This window comes from Anas platyrhynchos, chromosome 11, assembly GCF_047663525.1.
Source record: "Anas platyrhynchos isolate ZD024472 breed Pekin duck chromosome 11, IASCAAS_PekinDuck_T2T, whole genome shotgun sequence".
Taxonomy (NCBI): Eukaryota; Metazoa; Chordata; class Aves; order Anseriformes; family Anatidae; genus Anas; species Anas platyrhynchos.
In genome coordinates this window covers 4,578,485-4,602,369 of record NC_092597.1, presented here as the reverse complement: position 1 = coordinate 4,602,369, position 23,885 = coordinate 4,578,485, and the positions used below count along the sequence as shown (strand labels likewise).

General features: G+C 37.1%; 1 protein-coding gene and 1 long non-coding RNA gene across 9 annotated transcripts in view; one reads left to right on the top strand and one right to left on the bottom strand.

The window, feature by feature from the left end:
- The window catches only part of LOC106017105 (uncharacterized), a 41,683-nt gene that overhangs the window by 4,050 nt on the left and 13,748 nt on the right, over positions 1 to 23,885 (top strand). For both annotated transcript variants that reach the window (XR_001190336.5, XR_011812150.1), the window contains 2 exons: positions 11,520 to 11,729; positions 12,239 to 12,339. This is a non-coding gene — a long non-coding RNA (uncharacterized lncRNA). The remainder of the gene's footprint in view (positions 1 to 11,519; positions 11,730 to 12,238; positions 12,340 to 23,885) is intronic.
- SLC12A1 (solute carrier family 12 member 1) overlaps positions 643 to 23,885 on the bottom strand; it is a 52,582-nt gene continuing 29,339 nt past the window's right edge. For 4 of the 7 annotated variants that reach the window (XM_038184970.2, XM_038184974.2, XM_038184973.2 and 1 more), the window contains 12 exons: positions 23,151 to 23,250; positions 22,953 to 23,064; positions 18,936 to 19,076; positions 17,142 to 17,248; positions 15,609 to 15,691; positions 12,941 to 13,084; positions 10,510 to 10,641; positions 10,175 to 10,286; positions 7,839 to 7,925; positions 5,136 to 5,271; positions 2,900 to 3,059; positions 643 to 1,748 (listed from right to left, as the gene is read on the bottom strand). In XM_038184970.2, the coding sequence (XP_038040898.1) occupies positions 1,690 to 1,748; positions 2,900 to 3,059; positions 5,136 to 5,271; positions 7,839 to 7,925; positions 10,175 to 10,286; positions 10,510 to 10,641; positions 12,941 to 13,084; positions 15,609 to 15,691; positions 17,142 to 17,248; positions 18,936 to 19,076; positions 22,953 to 23,064; positions 23,151 to 23,250 (1,373 nt within the window). In that variant the 3' untranslated portion in view covers positions 643 to 1,689. Of the gene's footprint in view, positions 1,749 to 2,769; positions 2,838 to 2,899; positions 3,060 to 5,135; positions 5,272 to 7,838; positions 7,926 to 10,174; positions 10,287 to 10,509; positions 10,642 to 12,940; positions 13,085 to 15,608; positions 15,692 to 17,141; positions 17,249 to 18,935; positions 19,077 to 22,952; positions 23,065 to 23,150; positions 23,251 to 23,885 lie in introns of all 7 variants that reach the window. The other 3 variants (XM_038184972.2, XM_005019499.6, XM_005019500.6) reach the window with 1 other exon arrangement.

Below are 23,885 nucleotides of genomic sequence, written 5' to 3'. Positions count from 1 at the left end.
TTGCTCACCTCACTGTGAAGGATCAGAATAATTTGCATGTTTTGCAGGTACAGAATTTGAGGTTTGGTTTGCTCAGAGTTGTGGGGGAAGTCTGTCATATCTAGGAAACTCGTATATCTCTGTCATGCAGTTAAACTGCAAAGTGATCTTTCAGCCTCATTGTAAATGTGTAAGAAGGAGTGTTAAGAGAGAATACCAATATTTCATATCTGCCTTTAATAGATGGAGAAAATAAACCATGGATTATTGGGCTACATTACCATGTTCTGCTGAATTGCTTCTGCTGAACTTGAAAAATATGAATATCAAATATTTGACATTTTTGGAGATAGAGTGCTAGATCTTCCACAAGTTACATTCTCATAATTCAAGCAAAGATGGAATCTGAGGCCTGCTTTGAGATAAGCATTTAATGAAAATCAGGGTCCACCGACTTTCCTGGGGCTTAGATTTCTCGTAGTCTATCCAAAGAAGTTGCAGGACAGCAGTAATTAAATTAGCTGTGCTCCTCAATGGTCTTTAATTTAAATAATGCTTAGACATAGGATATAGCTTTCCCCATTAAAAAGAGAAACTGCTTTTATTGACAGCTGAGATGATAAAGTACTATAATGTTGCAGAATTGAAAATAGAAAAACAGCATAGCTTAATGGATTTCCTTTATTTCAACTTAATGTATAACAAGTATTATTTAGAAAGTCTAAAAAGTAACATAAATTTATATAAATAAAAAATAAGGCATTCAACTCAGCTAATCATTTGCTTTCTAATCACTTACATGAATCACTGTATATTACATTCCAAAGTATAATCTCAAATTATATTAACTCATAACAGTCATGGCAAAAATTGTCAGAATATTTAGTCTTTGACTAATTTCTTTGTGAAATTTACTTACCATCTTTAATTATTGAAATCATACAGGTCCATTCCAGGCCAAAGCTTGAAAATTCATTATCAGCTCTTGCCATACAGAATCCATCTCTATGTATCTTTTTTGTTTGCAAGTTAACTAAAAGCATTTGAATAAGCATTACAATTTAGGTAAAAGAATCTGCTGTAGGCATAGGTTTTAATTTTAATGTAATATAATTAAACAGCATCACAGGTATTCTGTTGTTTCTGTTCTGTTGACCTCATGGGTACTGTACAGTTGTTTTTTTTTCTCTCCCACATCGATGCATTTGATTTTAATCCTCCTCTGTGTTTAGTAGCAATTATGACAGTGCAATTTAAAAGTATTCATTTATAGATTTAATACTTTTTACACTTAGCTGATAAGTTTGGCTCTCTAGAATGAATATCACAAGCATTTTAGCTACCATATAAATAAAATTAGTGGAGTTTCTTCATTGTATTCTCAAAACATTTGCTGTCTCATGTTATACAGGTGGATTTTCCTGCTTTTGCCTGCACTGGAGTGTGACACCACTAGGGAGCATTTGCATTTTCTTGTCCAACTCTCCACTATGTTGCTTTGAATTCTGATAAATATTCTGTCAATAAGTGAAGTTTTAGATCTGTATTAAATAAGTGTGTCTTTAATAAAGCACTGCCATTAAAATTGTGGGGTTGAAATCAAGCATGGGATGTTCTAGGCACTGAAGTCTTTCTAAGAATAGAAAGTCAGTACATTTTTGTGGTTGCCCCTGACCATTAAAGTTGGAGGAAGGTTCTTTGAGAGAATTTCTAGCCAAGCCATATACAGGTAATCAGACACCACTCCTTTTCTTGCCACTGGGAGACTCCTGTTCAGATAGACAGAAAAGTAAAAATAACATTATTAAGAAAGAGAGGAGACCTGAGAACATGCATCACACAAAATATTAAGTAGAAAACTTCAGCTGTTCATATGCAACTCTGAATGTTCATAATTAGACTATATGATTGTTTTAATCTTATAAAGTACAAAGCTACCATCAAGTCTTAATGTTGCAAATTCTTTGTCACCTAGTTAATGCCATTAACATGGCTATTTGTTGTGAGCATGAACTGCTTGTGAATACCTTTACCTTGAATAGATAAAGAAATATTTTCATCAACAATGATTTTTTTAAAGGATAAAAATACATTACATGCACATTTTTGCAGTCCATCAGTTTATTTCCTGATGTGTAGCTATTGTGAGATGTGAGTTTTGACATATGAGTCAATTTAAACATTACACATTCACCCCTATTTTGGAGACTGAATTAATGGGGCTAAAGAGCTTTATCTGTGCATCATAAATACTAAGTGATTGTTTGAGTATCTTTATGAAAAAAAAAAAGATTCTATCTAGGAGTTGATCTGAAAATGACTTTATTTTGTGTTTTTATTGGTGACATCCTTTATGCAGTTAATCATTCTTATTCAGTTTCATGTAGTTTCAAGTAGATCTTGGCAAATGATCTCCATTGATTATGTGCAAATCAAAAGAGTTCTTTCTACAACTTTGAGTTCTTAATATCTTGGGATGGAAGGAAAACAGTTATTCTGTGCAGGTGGGTAAGCAGGTGTAACATTCAATGTGTAGAGTGGGATGTGAAGATTATGTTTTTGACACATTCATGAGTACAGCTTTGCTTTAAGCTATGAAGAAATATGAGGAGAGATTCATATTTAGTGTAGTCCCAGAGAATCATCAGTGCAGATTTAAGACCTTTAAAAGGTACTTTAAAAGGCTATTTTTGTCCTCAATGAGTTAACACAAGTGTTTCTGTTGATCTAGTCTACAATCTCTATGCACATAATATTATTCTCTAAGTTAAACAAAACCACGCAACTCACAGGACAATGAGGTTAGCTGCCCTCGAATGCTCTTGTAAGAGTTCATTCAAACGGACTTGGCGGTAACTCTGTTTAAACCAAAACATGGGAGAAATAAAAAGATCGTTAGGTCAATGGTCTGCAGTCCTACCTATTGCCCAAAAGATTTTCTGCGTTGGCAGTACTGGAAGCCAAGTGTATTCTGTGATCCAACGTGACAGAGATGGCAAAATACAAGGCTGTCTAGGATGGGTTTCTTGGTTGGTATTGATGCCCAGAGGCCAGACTTCTTCACATCTGTTTATGGTTTCCTGGGGATGGAGATTGTTCTTGTACTGGCACAGTACCATAGCCAGATCAGGCATAGTTTTTAGGTATTGGTTTGGCTATGTAGCATAGCTGTTTTGGAGCTGTGAAAAGACTTGTGATATTGTTTGCTGATGGTTAATACATTCATTCATCTATTTTTGCAGTGTTGAGCTGCCATGCCAGTAAGGCTAAACATCAGCATGTAAACGATCACCTTGCCACCCTATAAAAATTATCTTCTCCAAAAGACCAGGGCTCTAGAGTAAGACTGTTAACTGCTTTATGTGTTGTGTATTTGTATGGATGGTTTTTGCATTGCATAAATGGCTATTATTTTGAGATTCAGCCAACCTTACTTTGGTCAGGTTCTCAAACTTTTTAACACATAACAAAAGTCATAGAGAATAAGAGGGTAGAGCAGGGACATTGCAGCATGGGAGACAGATGTATCTTCAGTGGTGTCATAAAATAACCTTTCTATTTCAGTAGAGAAGGTAAAAGGTAATTTTTTTTTTCTCCATTCAGACCTTAAATTTTCTTTCTCTATGGAAATTTCACTGTTGTTTTACCTGTGTTACGTAAATAAGAGTACTCGTAATTTAGAAAGTTATCTCACCAGAGTCATCCTGTAACATCATCCTTTATCTGTGGTGCTGCCAGGCTTTTTTCTCTTGAATTTTAAATGTGTTCTAATGTCCTCCATAAAATTTCCAGAACTGCCTTACTGATAAAGATAAGAGGCATGTCTTTCCAGGTGTGCAAGCTAAACATTTTGTTGCTGTTATTTTAGAGAGACTTGGCACTTTCATATTGCTGACTGCTTTAAACATAGAGGTGGTTTTTTTTTGGTTCTTTAGTTACGGACCTAGATGAGACCAAGCTTAACCATTGTGTGTGTGTGTGTGTATATATGTATTTTTCCTCCTCTTGTATCCTCATTGTTTGCGTACAAAAGTGTGTATATTTGGGAGTATATTTCTGTTGACTTTTTTATGGAGATTAAGGACTGACTCAGGTTTTGATTATTTATTCTGAGAGTGTTTTAAAAGTTTTCTTCCTGCAGCAGACTACCATCATTTTATGCTGGCTATCAAATCTATGAAAAGGGTAATACAGTGAGCAGTCAGTCTGCTTCCCAGCTGCTGCAGTCAGCAGTATAGTGTGTTATCTGAAATCGCCATTGATTTCAGCTTATGTTAATACATCCAGCTGTGACCCTTGGCATCTCTGATCTCATACTCACAGTCCTTGCTTCACTGAGGAAGTTACCAGCATCATAAAGTGGAGACAACTAAACTCCAAATGTGCTCAGGTTAATCCAACAGGAACTGTAAAGAAGATTGCTGGATTCATTCCCTGAGAGTTGCAGCAGAACTTGTGTCTTAAGAATGCAACAGTTCTAGGTGATCTGTTAGCACTGGGCAGATGAAGCCTGTCAGTTCACTGCTAAAAAGATACATTCCAACAATATTCAAGAGCATCCCAGTCTCTAATTTACCTAGTGGATCAGTCAGCATCAGCCTTAAAATAGTTTCAAACTGGGGGAGAGTTCCTATGTTGTAGGCAGGTTTAGACAGCTCTGCCACTGAAGTAAGAATCCATGCTAAATTTTGCCTTTTGCACAAATTTCAGCAGCTAGCTGTGAGGACTGGATTCACCTCTAAATTTGCCAAAGCGGTGAATGTTTGGAACTGTTCTCTTCTTAAGAGATTCAGGCACTTAACAGTGGAACCCCTTAATAAACCTCAGCAGATGTTATTAGCTTGGGCTTAGCACAGTTCTCTGGCTTCTGGCTTAGACGTGGCTTTCATCTGGCTAGCTTTGAATGTAGGCAGAGCTTAGCCTGGAAAATACTTTGTAAAGCATACCAAGGTCTTACACAGTGCTGAATAATGTAATCATAACACACCCGCAGTGTTTATAACACAAATGAAAATTATAAATATCAAATACAGGTTTGTACATGTTATGTTTGTAATTCCATATCTGGTATTTCACATTTTCTTACTAATAACTTCAAGCATCTGGTCTACAGTGTAAGAATAGGTACAAATGTAAAAAGGTAGTGAAGGCTTTACCTTCTCTTTGAATGCTTCCAGCTCAGCATCTGTAATTTTCCACGGAGTCTCTTGCTTTAATTTCTCGGCAGTTGTTATATCTTTGCAGCTTTCATGGAGGCGATATGGTTCAATCATCTCTTCAAAGAATTTCCAACTGAAACAGGAATTGCAAAGGATGTCTTGCTGCAGGCTATGAACTTACTTACTTGTAGACACTGTGTATGGTAGACCCCACTGACTATAACTGTAGCTGAAAAACATGCAAAATCTTTAACTGTTCTGTGCGGCATTGTGCCCCTCGTTTTATCTATACCAGATCAATATGTTGAGGCTATTTGAGGATAACTAAAAGATTATTTGAGGATAGGATGATGAAAACACTGCATTTGGCCTGTTGTGGTTGCAGAGAATTTGTTGCATTTTCCTGGCTATAGCAAAAATACTAAAAGGAGTTGTGCTGAAACTCCGAACCGCAATATACTGGTTACTGACATTAATAATGAATATGGGTCTCCTCATAAATAATAAGCTTTTATTCACATTGTTTTACCATTAACTTGAGAAATCACCTGACTGGTACAAGTTTTCTGTCACAGCTTTCATGAAATAAAAAAACAGGCTTTATAAATCGCCTGTAGCAAGGGGCTGAGGGAAACACTGTGGATTTTTGCTGGAGATTAGATTTGTGATCATTTCCCATCTTTTCCATGGTTTTTCTCTCTTTCAGTTTGTTTCTTGAAGCTTGTGACTCTCATCATCTGGAGAAGCTTATCCTGCCATGCTTCCCTGCTTGTCCCTTTATTGGGTAGTTCTATCGTCCCACAGAGATCTCAAGGAGTGTACTTTATGTTAATGCAAGTGCGTTTCTATTTGTGTTAATGCGAGTGTGTTTTCCCCTTTATGCAGACAGGCCTAGAAATAAGTGAAATGGGAGCCTGGGCACAGGTTGGACTTTTCAATATGGCCAGGAGGTCAAGAGCTGGCTTAAAGGCAATGCAGCGTTTAACGTTGCCATGGCTGAGTTCCCAGCGAGCTCGTCAACATCCTTAGTGTCTGTTTCAGTATGTAAAAAAGTGATAATCCTTTTCATTATTAGTGAAATAATTGGGATATCAGCTGGGGGAGAGATGCAGTGATCTAGAAAGCATCTGGCACTGTATTCACTTACTCTGTTCAGATAGTGCTGTTGCAGCAAATGTATGTGAATTTTATGTTAACACCAGATTCAAATTCCTTTTGATAGTTTTTATTTCTGTAAAATCATTGCTTAGTAATGGGGAAAAATATTCTGCACAGTTCTTTATATAATTAAAACGATATTAACTTGAGGGATCAAGAGAGTACTAATAAGTGACTTCAGCAATTTGTAGGTATCTAGTAATAATATTTTTATGTTCTTCAATTGTACCTCCCAAGTAAAAAATTCCAGTGTGTTGTAGAAACACTGGTGAATCTAGTACTGTTTTGGAGTTATGTGTGTAGGGAGAAATGGGGCCTAGAAGGATTAAGAGACTAACCTGAGGTTCACCTCAACTCAGTGGAAAGGCTCTGCATGGTGAAGATGAGCCCTTTGACTATGAAGTCTCTGTAGGCTATTGAGTAAGGGGTGGGATAGAAGGGAGCATAGCAAAGTGAGAATGCTTCAGAGGATCCTTAATACCAAGAGCAATATTATGAATTGAACTAGGATTCAGCTGTTCCCTGAGGAAGGTACTATATACTTCTGTCTACATATAGCAGAAGAAATAGGGTGTTTCAATACAGAGATGTTTTATAAGGCAGGGACTCGAAGATTTTGGTTGACCTCCAATACGTGGAAAAGGAAATCCATAGCTAACATGAGTAAGTGGAGTTCCCCTTAGCAAAAGAGAGATGTGTTCACCCTCCATCTGGCCTTGTCTACAACAGGTTCTGAACTAAGTACCTCCTGTAACATGTATATGGAAGGTATCACTATATAAAGTGTCAATGCAAGCCTAAACAGGAGGAAAATGTTAAGGTCAGATTTTTATGTTTTAACTTGCTGTGGAGCACAAAAAGTTTAATAGTGGCATGGAACTGAAAACAACTGGACCTAATAGTTGGAGGTGGAGCTTCCTGAGTGCTGTCTTACCAACTTCCTAACCCTTGTCTGAGAAAATGAAGTCTGTAGATAAGTTAATTTTTAAAAATATGCATTTCAGTACATTATACATGTATTTATTATACTTGAGCGATGGAGGTGTGTTATAATATTGTACCTGTGGGCAAAGAAGTATGCTTATGCTTGGCCAGAAAGATACTAAGTTCATAAATGCATGATAAAACCCAGTAGAGTGAGTTGGCAGAGAGGTGTACAAGAGAACTGTGGCTGACTGAATGATATGGTGAAGTGTATTGCAAACTAATAGATATGGAAATACATTATCAAATGCTTGTTAAATTTAGTGTCTCATAAGTTCTTAAGTACGGTGTCTGGTTAGGCTTTATTAAAATTATCTTATAATTGCAACATAAAGAAAAAGGCTGCCTATGGTTTTGACACTTTGGATTGCGATTGTTAAAAGGTTCTTCTTTTTCCTCCTGTAGGTTCTTAGGAAATGATTGCAATAAAGCGACATTTATTCTTTGTGGGGCTTTTTTTTTTTTTTTTTTTTTTAATTGTTAAATGCTCAGCATAAAAGAAACAAGCTCATGATAAAGGCCTGCTGCTAAGTAATTGATTTTGGTAATGTTTCTTACCTCTCTTTGTTGGGTTTCATATTGATATCACAAATGATATTAATGTCAGCGAATTTTATTCTGAATTTGCTTAGAAGTGAAGCCATCCTGAAAACAAAAGAGAACATTTTATCACTATATTTCTGAGTGCTTTGCATCAAAGAGCACTCATAATGAGTTAAGATATCAAATGCATTTGTCTCGTTGTCTTTAACTATATGACAAAGTACTTTAAATGCTTTAATATTTCAGTTTCCAATTACAGAACTGGATTGATGTGATTGCTGCAGTATAGTGCATTTAACTGGTGATCTATGAAAATAATAAAAAAAAATAAATAATGGAAACAAGTAGTGGACAGAGGGGAAGGGTGTTTGTTTTGGAAAAATGCATGGAATACATACAACATGGGTCGTGTATGTATTGGTGAAAATTTGGTCCAGAAGGTTGATGTGCAATACGTAATGTATGCATTTATATTGATCTACTCATATGTTTTCTTTACATATTTTCATAAAAGGAAATACAGTGCTCTTCTGCACCAGTTGGCAGGAGGGATAGTTTACAGCTCTGTGTGGTTTGTGCTGAGATTACAGAGGGACAGTTAAGAAGTTAAGTCAGTTTTGTCTTTGGTTGAAGTATGGTTGGGAATTTCATCTTTTATTTTATTTTATTCCCCTCCACCCCCACCCCACCTCCTCCACCCCTTTTCTGGTATGCAAGCTCTGGAATTTGAAAAAGTTCCTAGGAGTAAACCATTATAGAAAACCATACTTGCCTATGACCTCAGAATATACTTGTGATTTTCCTATGTAAGAAGAACATACTGCTTACACAAATCTTTTGAACACCAAAAATAACCAAGTCTCAACTTCTGTGGAAAGGTTTTAATGTTTGGGGAATTACACATTAGAAAAAGTCCAGATTAGTTTTCTTTCTGAACTGAGAAGTACAATGTGTGAAACTGTACTTGGACATCATTGTGTTAGATCTTCCTAGAGAACAGAGCCAGCCTGCCTCTGGTGCATCTGTCTGAGGTTTTTGCGTGTGATGGGTGGATTATGCTGCTGAGGACAGCTGATGTTTATATAGGAATGTATACACGCATTCTTTTCTTGAAACCAAGTCGTCAGTTATACCGACCGCCATGTTCACTCTGGCTTTTGTAGCACCAGTGGTGTGCACAGGTATTGAGCTACCTCTATGTATGTCTGTCATATTTCCACAAATCCTGTTTGATGTCAAAACCTATTTCCACTCTCGGTGGAGCTTGGTGCCTCGTGTGCAAGGCCTGGACCAGGCACCCGCCGTGCTCCCAAACAGCTGAGCTCCAGCAGGCTCCTGACAGGGAGCAGAGCTCTCCCTCACAGACCCCAATCAACTGGAAGGCTGCTTTTAGCCGGTGGTATGAGCAGTTTACACAAATACTTGTGCACCTGTTCTACCTAAGTGTGTCGACTTCAGGGCAGTTCTGACTGCTGACAGTACCCCAGCGGTGAGGAGAGAGCCTCCTTCATAAAGCTTCCTTTATGTGAAGGGAAAATCTTAGCAGTGTCCCTGTGGCAGCTGTCTTTTTGTAAGGCATGGCGTCGTAATCCTAGTGGTGCTGGCAGGCTTCTAACTCCTGTTCTTGCATCTATCCTGACTGCTTTCTGATGGAGTTTTGAATGGATGTGTTACTAGCTCACTACATAGTGCTACTGCTTTTTAAGAAGTAGCATCTGTTGCAAATTTCCAGCCCAAATTGCCTGCTTCACCTGCTGATGAAATGGCAGTACTTCTAGTGTGTAAAGTGCCTCGGAAGGAAAGGTCCTGTATACAGTGAGGCTGGTAATAGGAGTGTATTAGTTTCTTTCATTTGCTTGAAAGCAAATGATTATGAAATCTAGACTTTTAAAAAGAGCTAAGTCAAATTAAGTTGGTTTTAAAGTTGATTAATACGGTCTTTACCTTCCTTAACTTTTGCTATGTCTAATCAAATTCAAATGGGCTGCCTATGGTATTTGCATATGAGGAGCTTCATGTGTAATTTCACATAGCATTAACTAGACAATCTTATGTAAATCCCATAAAACTAATGATATTCTCATTACAAAGTGCAGTGTCCTTCTCAGAGAAGGCAATATGAAATGTTAATGGGAAAAATATCTGGATGTGAGTTTCCTCACACCATCACCATTTACACCAAGCCCTGAGTGCTATGCCATAAGCTCAACACCTTTCTATGAGGTACTTGTTTTGGTACTGCTGACAATTTTTTAAACAAAAAGTTTTGCTGGCTAATTCCCAGCTTTCTGCTGTATATATATTATATTTATCAAAATCCTTAAGCAGTGAGGCAAAATAGTTATATTTACACTAGTTTTTCTTCTTCAATCCTATTGGCTTTTCCTCCAGTGAAGATCCTTAATTTGCAATTTTTCCACTTCTTCCTGATAGTTAGAATGTAAGGAATTAGGATTGTTAGACCTGGAAGAACATATAAAATTGCAGGAAAATCAAATTAGTGCATTGTGTGGGAGAACTGCCATGCTTAATATAGGCAATGTTGGACATACTCTTCTGTCTGTTTAAACTATTTTAAAATGAACTTATCAATGTAATCTTAAAACAGTTTTGTACAAGTTCCCGAGTATGTTTTTGTTTGGTAACACAGAAATCTCTCCCTGTGGTTCTCACTTGAATTCCTTACCTCCATCATCGAACAGCCACCAAATGTCAATTGTACCTTTTCCTTGCTTCTTTTTAAATTGAGTGCTGGATTCTAGCAGCTTCTGATTGAATTCACCCATATGCATTGACTGTATTGTGTTAATGGTGCTCTCTGAAATGAGAAAGAAAATGTGGAAAGATTTCTGATGAGTTAAGCAACATGTAGCTGTAGGGAGCCAAACGGAGAAAAAGCTTCAGGATTCCTCCCCCCCCCCCCCCCGTAAAAAAGAACTGTAGTTCTTTTTCAATTCCTTTGTACAAAATAAAGGATTAAAAAGATTAGTGAAATTGTGCCTATCCTTACTATGAGTTTGCCCTTTACTTAGGAACAAATGATATGTTGGAGTTTATCCATATAACATTCAGAAACAATGGATTATTTCCATAACCTAGCATGTTTATATGAAACCATCAGATGTTAAAGGCATTAAACTGGTATCTTAAATCTGTGAACACTTCTATATTTGTTTAAACTTACTTATATAAGCCAAACTGGCTGATATCCTTATAAGCAACAAGAACATATCCCCCCGAAAGAGGTGATGGTATTTTGTTGCCTGAATCAAGATGAGGAACTAGAGAAATACCTGTTTGCTGTCACATGGATTTTCTTTCTTTCATTAGACTGTCTTGTTAAAAATTCAGCAAACATGTAAATATTTGTTTGAAGTTCATTATTTTTGATATACTTTTCAGTAAGGACACGAAGGTACAGAGGTTGACTTGTTTCTGCTCTAAATTATATAAATCTACAAAAATGTAGAGCGTACATGCTATGGACTCTTAGTTGACCAGTACACAGAGGAAACAAAGCTTGTGTAATAAATACTGTGTCACTACACTGTAACATCTTCAAAAGGATTATCTGGTTTTGTTCTCTGGATCTTGTTAACTACCCTAGACTTCACCAGGGTCTTCAAAAGCAATTAGGAAATATTTGATAGATTTTAGAAAGAAATGGTTATTATCTTGTGTTTGCATTGTTTACAGGCTCATCTTGCTGTTGTAAAATACAGAACATCATAAAATGAACAATAAAGAAGGACAAAGAGCTAACTGGGCACAGCAAGAACACAAGTGAAGCTAAGACTGGAAGGCAGAAAACATAAGCATATATGGCAACTTCCCTATGCTTGAGAGGGTCATTGTTAATTGAAAATAAACTTTGCTTCTTGCTGTTTGCTTGACTGCTTTTAAAAGGTACAGTCTTGTCTATGCACTAACAGTATCTCTCATTCCATCTTTTGAAGCCCGTGGCTTTATTACTGCTTCAATGATTTAAAAAAGACAGTGTCAGAGCAGTATTATAAATGGAGCAGACAGGCTTCTTTAGAGCTTTTACTCTGATCTGTCAGGTTCTGAAAATGCTTTGTTCTATTTTCCTGTATTTCTGGAGTCTGGATGCAACTGTTCCCAAGCAGCTATTGGCTTTCCTTTACATTTCTAGCATCTATGCAGGAAGATGCAGCAGCTCTGGGGAGTATGAAAGAATAAGCAAAATGGAGACATAGGAATGTTTATTAACATAATTATATTATATTGAGACCCAAAGTATATAATATGTATTTTTTTATTCTTTTCTGAATAAAATTGAAAAGGGTATTTGAAGCAGGAAGGTGCATTATTTTTTTAAATTTAATTTTATATATATATGTTTTACTAAAGCCTGCAAGTAAAGAATAATTTCATTTTGTGTTTTCTGTCTGTAGGTCTTCTTGATACCTGTGGGAGTTGCATGCACAGACAGATGTAATAAGCTCTGCAGGTGAAAATTCTGAAAATAGTTGCCCGCATACAAGCGTGGCTTCAGGTGGGTCATTATCATCACAGCCTGGCAATTGCAATATCAGACCTTTAATTTTTTTTTCTCTACTTCTGTGTCATTTTACTGTATCTGAAATGTAATTTTGATTTTAACACCTCTACATTTAAGTTACGTGTTAATTAGTTATTTCACTGCATGCTGTACATGTATATGTACTTTCAATACTTGTACCACCTTCATTTGTGCCTTTTTACAAAATGATGCTTAGAATATAAAGCAGTGGTATTGTTTTTACCTATTTTCCATCTGGATACTGGGTGCTTGCGTGTATGTGCGTATTGTGAATGTTGAATAAAGCAAGATTGCTTCTTCCCTGAATATTGCTCGTAATTACTTTAGAGGAGGAAGAAAACACCTCTGTTTAAAAACTGAAAATGTCTTCTAAAAATAAGCCTTTTTCTGTGTTCCTCAAACATTGATGCTATTTTTCTATGGCCACCAAAGCCTGTTTGCGCAGGGCAGGCCTTGTTCCAAGACACTCTGTGTGGCTCAGGAGCTTTGGCCTTACAGCCAAAGTCCAGCTTGCATATTGGTGAGAGTATAATGAACTGAAGGGTCAGGAAGAAGTTCTCATTTCAGAACTTACCCTTTTTTGTTTCATGCTTTGAGATATTGAGCTTTCTGGCTTTTCTGAAGAATCCACAGATCCCACTTTTTTCTTCTTCAAAGTCATTTTCTTTAATGGTAGCTTCCAGTGCCAACCTCTCCTGCTCCAGCTTCTCTAATTCCTCTGTATTTGAGAAAAAGTAGGCAAACTGGTAACACATCATTTTCTATTTCAAATAAAAACACTTATTGAAGTAACAGTGATGTTGTAATTGCTGTTGTGGTTCTTAGTACACAATGTAAAGCTGCTGGGAGAAAAAGTCTTTAAATACTTTCTCCTTGAAAACCAATAGGGAGGAGGAGGCTAAATTCACCTCTAGAAGCCCTAATTTAGGGTGCCCATGCCTATCACAGCAGTGAATATTAAAGTGCTAGTTAACCATTCTCAGACTTCCTTTTCAAGATCAAATTCAGTATTACTGTATTTTATGGTTACATAAGATACTATACATTTAGTTATGTTTGTGGGTTGTTTTCATTCTTAAGAATTCAAAAACAGATCAGGAAAGCCATTTTCTTAAAGTGAGAAAGCTGGTATATTGAGTTCAAGCTCTTGGGCCTCTACACTGAGAGCAAGGCTACATCAATTTGGACTTGAGATTCTCAGAAATATGTAAGGATACTGAATATGTGATCAGTTTCTAAGCTGAAGTATTTCTGATGTTGGTTTTTTTTTTCAATTTAGCAGAAAAATTCAGATTTAGCTAAAAAATTTTGTAAATTCAATAATATAAAAGAACAATTCCACCTTAGCAATATTAGACTTCTGGTGAGGAAAAAGTACAATGTGTTATTGTGGTATATATTATGATGAGGCACTAATTTTATGGTGATACAGGCATTTACCTGCTGAAAGCTTTTTTTCAAAAGGAAGACTTCTATTTATGTAGAGTGAGGTACATTTATTTAATAAAGTTTTTTTTTAAAAAACAAACAAACAAACAAAACCTCACCAGCTGGATATCATACGCACTTTTGACACTCTCAATTGCCAGTGTAAATGAATGCCATTTCTTTTACTTTAGAATCCATGACAACCTTGTGCTTCTGGTTATTAGACGTGATGATAACCACCAACTTAATGGTTATTCAGAAGTAGAATTTCAGTTTCTCTCTTAAACAGACTTCCATAGCAAATAGAACAGGATACAACCTTTTTTTTTTTTTTTCTCCATTTTGGAGACTGCGTCTGCTTCAAAACATTTCTGCATATGAGAGGGGTTTTATTTTATTTGCTCTACTGTTTCTAATTCTTTCTCATTCCTAGTGTTTTAAAACTTGGTTTGTAAGAATGCAAAGTTGGTAGTTGCTGAAATTTCACTGGTGTTCTAATGCCTCTATCTTCTGAGCAGTCATTTTCTGACTCTCAGTATGCAGAGTCGGGCAGTTCTACTGGAGGTATCTACAGGTCTGGGGAAGCATAAATCTATTTTTAGTATTTTAAGTTCTTGTCAGGTTGCACTGTAGCTCTCCATGCACATCAGACTACCAGAGATTCTCCTGGGTGAATATTTGTCTACTGTTTTGTTTGTTTGTTTGTTTGTTTTTAAAGGTGTCTCTGGTGCCTTTTAATTCGTAGGTGATTTGCTTTTGGGAGCTGCCTCATCCCTAGAATCCATCCTCTTTAGTGGATAAATATTTTTTTTGTTTTAATTAGCTGAGTTAAGGTACTTATGTTCTTTCTGGGTGTTCTTTCAGTCCTGAGCACGGTCTGTCAGCGGGTCTCTAAAATGCTGTGGGGAGAAGCTGGAGGCAGATTTACAGCAGGCGGCAGCAAAGAGTCACCACCATTCTTCTTTTCCTATGTACATGTACCTTCCTTGTCTACAGATTTTATCTAATTTGTATCACAGAAACTTTCTCTGGTGAGGTCTACATGGGACACTGGGAGTAATTTCCGGGTTTAGGTTGGATCTGTCTGCTCAAGTGAACAAGCTTACAGGAAATGGAAAAGTTATCGTATTGAAAACCTGGAGAATTGTTCTAATAGGGTGTTTATATAGAGCCATTCCCTCCCCAAGTTACATGAGGAACCAGTAGAACTCTGGTGCCCTAAAGAGGAAAGGGAAAACAAAGGCCACCGTTAAACATAGCTCTTGAAAGTCCTTTTGCAACTGCTGCTGCTTATCTAAGGAAGAATGAACAAAAAGGTGAAAAGGAGAATTGATATTTCCTGCAGTTTTGAGATTTTTGCGGCTTTCTGGGCCACAGCGTCCTACAGAGGTGATACTGAAAGCACAGCTTCCTGATTCCCATCAGCCCCAGAGATCTCAGGTAGGCAGAGTGAGGAAGATGTGCTGAGAGCTGGAAGGAACCGTGCTGGAGGAACTGGTTGCTCCATGCATGATTTTACAGCTTTAGCCTGTGCCTGTGCTACGAGTGCTTTGGGAGTTCAGTTCCCTGTTGTGCAGAATTCATTAGCATGTGAGGGTTGGCCTCCTGTAACTACCAGTGGACATCTGCTTCAGCAAGGATTTTGGGAAGTATTGAAACTGCAGAAGCAATGAGGAACTGTAGAAATTACAGGTGTAGGAACTATTTCCAAAACCAGATAGTGATGCTAAAAGTATTGGTCTGAATCTTCCCTATGCTGAGCATGTAACTACTATAGATGTGAAGTATAATTTGACTACTGAGTCACCACATACCTTGAACCTGGAGGACCTGAGTTATATCAAATCCTTGGCTAATTCTGACGATAATCATGCCAAGCTCAAAATCAAAGGCATCACTGAAAAAAAAAAAAAAAAAAAAAAGAGCATATATCATTTCATATCATGCATGTCATTGAGGAAAGCTGCCTTGAGCTGATGAGTAAAAGTGTTAGTGCTCAGTGGAGGTATTACTGCCATGTGCTGGGCTATTCTGGGTAAAATTGCAGAAGGTATTGCACAAGAATCAAGTACAGTTCTAATTTTTTTCCTTCATTTGAGGGGAGGGGGAAAAAAGTACCATTGGGTATGGGAACAGATAGGCTATTCCTAATATAGCAGGTGTTTCATAGAATCCTAGAATATACCGAGTTGGAAGGGACCCACAAGGATCATCAAGTCCATTTCCTGGCACCGCACAGGTCTGCCCAAAAGTTCAGACCATGTGACTAAGTGCACAGTCCAATCGCTTCTCAAATTCAGACAGGCTTGGTGCAGTGGCTACTTCACTGGGGAGCCTGTTCCAGTGTGCAACCACCCTCTCGGTGAAGAACCTCTTCCTGATGTCCAGCCTAAACTTCCCCTGCCTCAGCTTGACACCATTCCCTCGGGTCTTATCACTGGTGATTAAGGAGAATAGGTCACCTGCCTCTCCACTCCCCCTCGCGAGGAAGTTGTAGACTGCAATGAGGTTCCCCCTCAGCCTCCTCTTCTCTAGGCTGAACAGGCCCAGTGACCTCAGCTGCTCCTCAGACGTCTTCCCCTGTAGGCCCTTCACCATCTTCGTCGCCCTCCTCTGGACACTCTCCAACAGTTTAATGTACTTTTTGTACTGTGCTGCCCAGAACTGCACATAGAACTTCACACAGCACTTTTTAGGAGCTAGGTTGCCATGAGCTATTTTTTTCTCCCTTCTCTGAGGAAATAACAAAGCTGGGGTGGGTTTTGTATTTCTTTGACTTGCTGCAGGTTTGCAGGTGAGTTTTGAGCAAGAATCTGAGTAGCCTGTTTCTAAATGACTGTTTCTGGCTAAATCCCAATCCACAGAGCTGCTGAGCCTTAGGCACACAAGAGATTTGAAGCAAGGCTTTTCCTTTGTCTCCTAGGCTTAAAAGAAGAATTCCATGATGGTCTCTTATTCCCTAAGTGTGTACATTAGGGTTGTTTTTCTCTGAGCTCCTGCCTACAAAAAAAAAAAAAAAAAAAAAGAACATATAGTTCTGCAAAAGCACTGCTGACAACAGTGCAGGTTCTTTATGTAGCATTGTCAAGCCACATAATCTCCGACTGTGCCAGACGTTTTCTAAGCAGATCTTGCAAGGTGAGTGAAGCCATGGAGTGTTACAGAGATAGCATGTGTGAACCCAGATTTCTAGGTTTATTCTTACATTTTTCTGCATGTTAAGTTCTGTATAGAATCATTAAGGTTGTAAAAGACCTCCAAGATCATCTGGTCCAACTGTTGTATGGAAATGCCATATTGATCTAGACTAGAGGGAGTGAAAAAGGTGATGCTGAACTGTGACTTACTGTATAACACCCACATAGTTTTCAACTTGCGAGGCAGCAGCACTTCTCCAGTCCTTCTTAAATCCAATCACCAAGGTATTTGGTTTCATTCTACCCAAGCCTGACGCCTATCAATATTAAAACACTGCTTGAGAATACACACACACATGCTCTTACTGTAAATGAGAAGTAATGGTGAAAGATAACTGAAGTAATAATGTTCTGGACACGCTTATGACTAGATTGCATTTCATGAATGTCCTTCATGCTCCTACCCATGCAAAAAGATTAGCTCTAAATCACTCCAACTATAAATGATTTTTAGATGACAGAAATGTAATTTTTCTAAATTTGCTAAAGTATTCATTTACATCTCTTCTGACATGCTCTCATTAAAATGGTTCAAAAACTTGTAATCAAAAGAGAGTTCAAGCACTGTTTGTATGCTCATTCTAAGACAATAACACAAAGCTTTTATCAGATTTGGAATACCCAATAGATTAACTGGGTCTGAAGTCTTTTTGAACACCTCAGATATGTAGAGAAGGCATATCCTCTTAAGAATATTTTTTTTTGCCTTGAGCTTAGAAACTGTTGCTGTTCTATTCTGTTTCTTCTGTGTTCATTCCGAAAGGTTATTTATCCAGAAGCAGCTAAGCATGCTCTGTAGATAAAATTACAGTTTATAAACAGGAAGAACAAATGGATTGTCAATATATTGCTTTGCCTCCAAAACTGGAACTGGATGCTAAAACATGGAAAAGTAAGGGCTATCAGTTCTAGTTTAAGCTAACTTAATTCTTATAGAAATCTGAATACTCGGAGTATTGGGAACCTTTTACCTCAACAAAAAACTGTTGAAATCTTGGTATGTTTTTTGTTGTTGTTTCTTTCTTTGTTGTTATTGGTTGTCTGTGTGTGTGTGTGTTTTTTTTTTGTTTTTTTTTTTTTTGTTTGGCTTTGGGGTAACACTGTTAGATTTGCATTGTTTACATTCAAATGAATAAGTGCTTGGCAAACCAATACATTTATTCTTAGGTTATTACAGTGGTTATATGGTTATTCTGGTGTGCTGGGAATTATTTGTGGTTTAGGTAGTAATGAAAAGGAAGAGATCTTTAGACTATGATTGTTCTCAAAAATATTAGAAGGATCTCCTTCTGAGACAATGCTTAAACCAAAGGTGAAGTACCCATGTCAAGTTTTGATAGAACAAATTTTCTCTGCATTTTGTCTCAGTACTTTTGTGTTTAAATACAGGTGAGAGAGAGAAATTGAAAACATAAAAAGTGCCTCTGTTGTTAAGGCCATTTAAAAATGGATTTTTGGAAAAAGTCTGCTTTATTCTTAGGGTAATAGAAAAACATTGCCCACTATTTTAGATGGCCTTCTCTGCAAAAAATGTATGTTTATTACACTATGTTTTCAATAAATGCAAAAAAAAAAAAAAAAAAAACTTAGCAACTTATTATGCTGCATAATACCAAGCAATAGAATTGATTTGAAGTGTATGAAGTGTCAGCTGCACAGACATTCATATGATGCCCTGTAGAGGCCTCTGTTTTTGTTTTTAGGAAGTATCTTGTTCATTTAGGAAAGAATCAGCCTGCCTTGTCTCATAATTCCATAGCCCAGAACTAGATCTGTTTATGAAATAACCTGTAATATAAATACATGTACCCTTAGAATGCTCTCTCTGTTTATAACATTTTCCATACATACACAGGACTTCTTAACAAGTAAACAGAAATGCTTTCTATAAAGGGATGCTTTGATGTAGCACTCTTCTCTGTGTTCTGTAAACAAAAAGCTTACTTGAAGGAGACTTTTGACTCCATCTCTGAAGCTGTCAGCTGCCACTGCTGCATAAAAGGCTTTTCTTTTGTTCTTTGTAAGCCAGGCCTGCTTTTTTGCCATGCCACTGTTCATTTCCTTAACGCACAGCTTGCGTGGTCCCTGCATGATACAATAAAATATTATTAAGAAGGCTTGTATTATGCAACACAGAGTGATTTTGAAGGAGTTACCTAGTCTGCTGTGGGAGCAAATGGAGAGAGTCAGAAAAATACATTTCCCAAAAGAGTCTGCAGAGATTCAACCCTTTGAAAAGAACTAGGCTGCTAACATAATTCACGTTCTGCTCAAGAAGGCTGAGTCTGTTAATGCTACTTAAATATAGCGATTCTGACAGAAAGGATTCCTACTCTGGGCTGTAACATTTTAGAAAAATATCTAAGGTATGATGAAACATCTCAGAGTGAATAAACTCCTTTCCTGACATGATTTCATAAATAAGGCTGAGCAGATCTAAATACACCTTGTTAAACTACTATCTAGTAATAAGAAGAGAAAGATATGTTGCCATACAATTAAACGTAACTGCCTTTGTTACCAGGTCCTCCCAGCGGTCATCTGGTAATTTAATGAGGCAAAATCCATGTCTATATCCAAGTCATAAGACCTGGTACATTCTCAGCTTGGCAATCAGTCCCCAGAAAGATTTGGCCCAGGGGAGACATCAAGGCTGCCAGCAGGGAATTTAGACAGATAAGATAAGTTTGGGGAGCATATATCTGGAATTCAACTGATTTCAAAAATCTGTGCTCTTAAGTGTGAGGTTAAGGTTTGTGAGGCCTTGTTTATTCCCTTTTATACTGATTTTTAGAAATCTGTAACAGTAATCTAGCTCTTCTGCAGTGAAGATGAAACACAGAGACAGATGCTCAAGATGCTGGCTTTGCAGTGTTACTGGCTGTACAGGTAGTTTTTGCTTTCTGAGGAAGAATAGAAAGTGGAATTGTAAACTGTGGGAGTGTGTTCAGCAACATCAGAGACAGAAGTAATAATTAAATGTGTCAGAAAGATGCAGATAACTTGGAAGTGCTTGAAATCAAGTGAGTGTGTTTGCTTGTTCCTAAGGAGGGAAGTGGTACCAGACTGGTTTGTTAGAAACAGATAATTTAGAACTTGAGTTGGCTACGGAGTTGAGTTCCATGCAGTCTGCAGTCACCGCTTTACTATTTTATAATTTCTAGTAGTTTTGAGGGTGCAAGCTGCCATTTTGGTTACAAAGGGACAGGAAACTAATAGAACTCAATAAAACTTTATACAACAAACTAGAAAGGCTTGGTAAACTCATGCTCAGGAGGTTGTATTTCAAAATTCATATTTAAATCTTTCATACTTAAAGTAAGTTAGTATCTGGTAGCTTCTCCTGATAAGCTAGGAAATTGGTTAAAATTGAGTAGAGGAAGAATTAGATATATTTATTTTTTTTAGCCATAACATATACTATAGACTCAAAATTTCCCAATCGAGAACAGCATAAAACTGAAACTGAAAGATATTCACTCTGAAATGAAGCGTACAGGAAGAATCACTTAATTTAAAAACAATTTTAAATGGGTGATAAGGATAGTAAACTCAAAATTTCTTTGTCTCAGAGCTTTCCAGCCTTGCTGAAATACCTTTTTTTTTTTTTTTTTTTTTTTTTCTGGAAGGAAGGAAATTGGATGTACTGTATGTTTACAGAGATGTAGAAATAACTGCAATACATTTACTTTCACTTAGTTGGTATTGGCTGATAGAAAAAGGAGAGAAGGGGATAGAAAAGGAGAAAATTTCCAGCAAGTTCCATGTATAAAGCAGCATTGAAAAAGAAAATGATATGGCAGAGTTTGTGTGTCATGTTTTATCTGCACATTTTTCATTGTTTCAAATAATAATGTGAATTTTGATCTGATCAAAAGCAGGCTGGATTGATGCTTACTCAGGCATCATCCCTCACATAGTTCTGTTAATGAATGACTTTTTGGAAAGTACAGGAGGAGGGAGGTAAATGCACATGATCTTTCAGAGACGATGCTGCACTCTTGTGTGACAGTAAGCTTACTGGAGTATTTCTTAACATGTAACTTGAGAAGAGTTTGCTGCATTATTAATGAACTTGTGAATTCGTGAAAAGGAAAAAAAATAAAACATTTACAAATATCTTGCACAGAGATGCTTCTGCTGTCCAAGGGGACAGTCCCACTTCATCAGATAGCCTATCTGTCCTCCCCTGCTCCTCCTTTGTATCACTGTTCATGTTTTGCAATTGTGCAGTGAATTTCGGTACAGATGAAGATTAACCTTGCAAAAATATTTGTGAAAACAGGGAGAAAAGCAGAATAGCCCTTTTCACTGGAAAATCACTGTTCAAGCCCACACGCAGCCACAACCTTAAAGATGGTTTAGAAGCTGTTTGTCTGTATATTAAATTCCTATATTTATTTTACCCATTTGTGAACATTATCATGTTCCCAGGAAGTTTATTGCCCTCATTTGGGATAGGGAATGGAAGATGTTCCCTTTGGCATAGTCTCAAAACTTTAGCATAGCTAGCAGCATGTCAGCCTTTGAGGCAAAATATATTGGATATTACATTTGTGGGTAAATGGTCTTGCTGTATTTGTTATGATATGTATTGTATCTTCAGTACAGTGCCTGGATTTCCAGTCATAGCTCTCTCTGGAGTACTGCGAGCTTATGTGACAGTAAGACACCTCACAGTCTTGTACTATGGCAGCAAACTTATTCTAAATACATTATGACATTCCCACTCCCAGGAGACAGGAATTTTATCATCCGGTTGTTGCCATAGTTTTGCAAATTGCTAAGGTTCATCGTGTCACACTTTTATTACCAATCAAATTAAATTTAGCTTTTGTTACTGGAGAAATAATAGGGGAAAAAATGCTTACACTGACAAAATAGACATAGTTGGTTTTTTTTGTAGACTAAAATGAAATTTCAGTTCTACATAGAAAGTGGTAATATCAGAGAAATGTGCCTAAATAAATCAGAAAACATGCTGGAAATTAACCTTATGAGTCTGCCTAATCTCAGGATCTTCTTGAGTTTGATTCTGTGCTTACTGAATGCAGTGGGAACGCTACCAATAATTACAATAGAAAAGGATTTGGGCCATTCACTCTTTATAGATTCATTCAGTTTGGAAAAAATCACATGTAGCTTCTCTATACTTCCATTCTTCAAAGTGACAGCATCAAAGGAATTATTCTTATGCTCATGTGGAAGAATACATTATCTTGTCTGGAGTGACTCTATTAGTTAGATTCTGCAGTCCCTTTTAGTGTCATGGACCTTTTATTTCCTCTCAAAAGGTTGTTGTAATATTTAAAATGCGTTTTCTCTTCTATAATACAAACCCATCTATTTTTGTCATTTCCTAATTAAAGTCTAATGTTCATCCTTTTAAAATACACAACTTCCTGTCTACTTATAGCTAGAAATATATTTTGCTTCTTTCTTTAGAAGATCTTGGAAAAGTATGTTTATACTCAAAATTAGCAGTGTTACAATTCTGGAGAAAGCACTGCACAGAGATCTGAATTACTTGCCAACCCCCTGCAAATGAGTGGCAAAGCTGGAAACAGAGCTTAGGTAATTGTCTCTAGTGCTATATTCCTGAGAGAACTCTGCCTCCCTCTTTTTTTTTTCTTTTTTTTTTTAAACCTTACTGTGTCAATTTAAAAAAAAAAATTGCAACGCTTTATTTTTTAAAACTTTTATAATTTTTTTGGTCCATCTACTATGAGCTCTGAAATGCATCACAATGAGGCATTTACCAACAGGCTCTACATCAGCCAATAGCTTTCTTGTCAAGACTTATGACAAAATTCATTCTCAGTGTGAATCTTTTTCATGGTCTGCACAGAAGCTCGTCAGCACCAGTGGGAACATTGTGTGCCAACTGAAAGTGGAATGTGTAATGGGGATATGCAGCACCCATCAGTGCTGAACTTTTGTATTTATGCGAGTTGACCTTACCGTATACACTTCACAGCAGATACACAGCCCATTGTTTTTTGTGAAAGTATGTGTGATGTCTAGCAGAGCAGGCCTGATCATAGGAGCTCCTGTTAATACTATGCACTGGGGTCTGTTAGGAGGAAAAAACAGATTGTATTTAATTGGGTAATGTACTTACTCAGAGTAAGCCATTCAGCTGTTCACTGGAAATCTTACCTGAAGTTTTTCACATGATCTTCCACTGCAGTTAAAGCCAGAGCACTGTCCAAGGCATTAATATAATAAAGAGCTTGTGTAGAAGAGCCCCAATTTACTTCTGCATATAATAAAGATAAATAATGCATATTAAACCATGGGCTCTTCTCTGTGTTCTATTACAAAGGTCAGAAGTCATGTTATCTATGAGCCAAAGCAGTGTATATTCTACCATGCTTAGATATAGATCTACCCTTCTTTATGCTTCATAAGAAAAGTTAGTTTGTGTGATGCAAAAACAACGTGCAAATGAATTGTCTCATTATTGTTATAAAAAACATAAGCAAAGTTATTTCTTCTGCTTGGGAAATGTTTTCTTATATGTTTCATTAACTTTGTACCCTTTCCCCATGTATAAAATGGACAGCCCTGAGCAATCCATTCAGTGTGGAATTTGAGGAAGTTCAAATTAATCCATTAGCAGGGAATATCACAAGCTCTGGTTAGTTCTGTTCTTCTGTATGGGGCAAAAATTGTTCTCCCAAACTAATTTTGGCATATAGATTGTCTTCTCTGTTCTTTGCTGGAAGGAGGCAGATAAGAAACAACTTTCCACACTGAGGTCAACATGAATGCAGATCAAGTCCAGTTATGTCAAGGTACAGAGCTAATGCTTAGTGAAAGTAAGTAGAAGGATGTCTAGAGGCCTTCTTTTCTGAGGAATATTAGGCTTTTTGAACCACTCCGTTGTTGGTA